Genomic DNA, 2,140 nt, shown 5'->3' on the forward strand with positions numbered 1-2,140 from the left:
GGGAAAAAAAAAAAAAAAAAAAAAAAAGAGAAAGTGACAAAGTATCTTTTCACAACGATGATGAAATAATTAATCTGTGTAAATAATACCACTGTACCACCGCGTAATAAAAAACCCAACCGTGTCAGAGAGAAACTGAAGGGAAATGAATGGGAAATTTGAACAGCTCAGCTTGAAAAACTTTCCACGTTTTCCTGTGTAAGAACTTTCAAGAAGAAACTGCCTAGAGTGTTTATCGTGACCTGAAGGAGCAACATAACATTTCAATTCAAGTAATTTCACTGTGAATTTCCATATCCAACAAACCAAATTAAAGAAGAAGAAGAAAAAAGTCCCCAAGACAGAGGCATACTTTACAGAGAACTTCCTGCTTACTGTGAAGGCACAGTCATTACGCACAACGGTGCCTGCCCAGTACATTAAGGACTCCTGCTGATTCCCCAGGGGATGCTACGCTGAGATGAACCCACAGCAGGTAAAATCCTACCCAAAGCCTCACCTACGAACAACACCAAGAACAAAGCAATTTGGGCCAAAAAACCCATTCAGTTGAGCTACGATGGATATAGCCCAGGGACTAATCTAATTTAGCTTGGGAACTCTATGACTTTGTTGAATTTGGGAGGAGGATTTCCCTCTTAATCCTACATTCTTCAAAACTGCTCCAAAATATGGTTAGGAAACACAGCTGTTGACACTTTCCCTCTAATTCATGAATGTGTATTTTTGTGACTGACACCCACACTCCACATTCCCCTTCTCTCTTCCCCGTTTTACACAGATGAGTGTGTAAGGGGATGCCTGTTCTATAACACTTGCTGGCATAGACTGCATATTACCCTAACAGTCCAACCTACTTAGATTTATACGCTCATTCAGAAAGCAGTAATAGGAAATATACTTTATCCTAACCCTCCTATTTGTCTGCGTTTTGAGACTACAGTAGCCTTTGTTAAATCAACGTTATGAGTAAGATTTTCACAAGCAGCCTAGAAGCACATTTGGTATACTTAAACATATTTACACTGGGAGTTTTATTTGGTGCTAGACACTAAATGTTACATTTATACTATAATTTCATGTAAAAGTTCATTCCTTCAGCCTCTTCTTGTCCAAAGCACTGACATATTTAATCACGTATTTATTTCTTTGGTGTTCTACATTTAGAACTTTACAAATCTATGCAAATACAAAAGCAGTTGTTTTGAAGAATTAGTTTCTATACGAAACGTTAGTTGCCCTACAACAACTTTTATGGCTCAGCCTGTTCTAAGTACCGTGGAAGCGTTCCTTGCTTACCTACCAAGATTTTTCAAGGCTGGTGAATTAGAACAGAATGTCATAAAAAGAAGTGATGGACGCTTCCCCTCCCCACCAAAGATAATATCAAATTTAAATGGCAAAGTAATTAAGGAAAGATATGGGTGCTATGTTTAAATAGCCCGTTCAAAGTACACAGCGTAAGAGCTCAGCAGAATGTTTTTAAACTAGTTCTGAGACCAAGTATATGACTTCCAGCTATAACCTAACAGTGTATTTGCTACACAAACACCTACCTATGCAGAGTTAATATATCCAGGCAAACTAGAAAACCTGGTACAGCTCGTAGGGACTTCCACCAATCCTTAAACCCATGAACTCTGCAGCCGCCTTAACTTTGTATCTACTGAGGAAAGTCCTGACTTTGGACCAAGAGTTGACGGGGAGGGAGAGCTCAACAAATCCCTCCAGCAAAACCCTGCAGCCACCTCTCTCCCTTCATTTTCAGCACTTCAGCAGCGGGGTCAGTGCGTATGGTGCCCGGGCTTCCCTCCCCAGCGGGCGGGCACGTCGGGTGCTCTTCCCCAATCTGCAGCACCCTCCCTCTTCACAGGGCACGCGGGACTGGTGCTGCATCCCCTCCCAGCCCTCCGTACCATTTAGCTGGTTGTAGACCACTTCCTCCAGGTGGTCCAGGCGCTGCAGGATGGACTCCCTGTCAGCCAGGCTGCCCACCTTGGCGCCGCGGCTCCTGGCCCGGCGGTCCGCGCTCCGGACGATCTGCACCAGCTCCTGGGAGCGGTCCTGGATCCTGCAGTAGACGGAGAAGAGGATGATGCCCACGAAGACCAAGATGTTCACCGTCAACAAAGTTTTGATT

General features: G+C 43.6%; 1 protein-coding gene across 1 annotated transcript in view; it reads right to left on the bottom strand.

Annotated features, from left to right (window-relative positions):
- GALNT9 (polypeptide N-acetylgalactosaminyltransferase 9) overlaps positions 1–2,133 on the bottom strand; it is a gene marked incomplete at its 5' end in the record, with an annotated part of 156,020 nt that extends 153,887 nt beyond the window's left edge. Inside the window, one exon of the mRNA XM_009274336.1 lies at positions 1,917–2,133. Within this exon, the coding sequence (XP_009272611.1) occupies positions 1,917–2,133 (217 nt within the window). The remainder of the gene's footprint in view (positions 1–1,916) is intronic.
- Between the last annotated feature and the right edge of the window lie 7 nt (positions 2,134–2,140).

The sequence above is a fragment of the Aptenodytes forsteri genome, unplaced genomic scaffold (assembly GCF_000699145.1).
Source record: "Aptenodytes forsteri isolate BGI_AS27 unplaced genomic scaffold, ASM69914v1 Scaffold79, whole genome shotgun sequence".
Lineage (NCBI taxonomy): Eukaryota > Metazoa > Chordata > Aves > Sphenisciformes > Spheniscidae > Aptenodytes > Aptenodytes forsteri.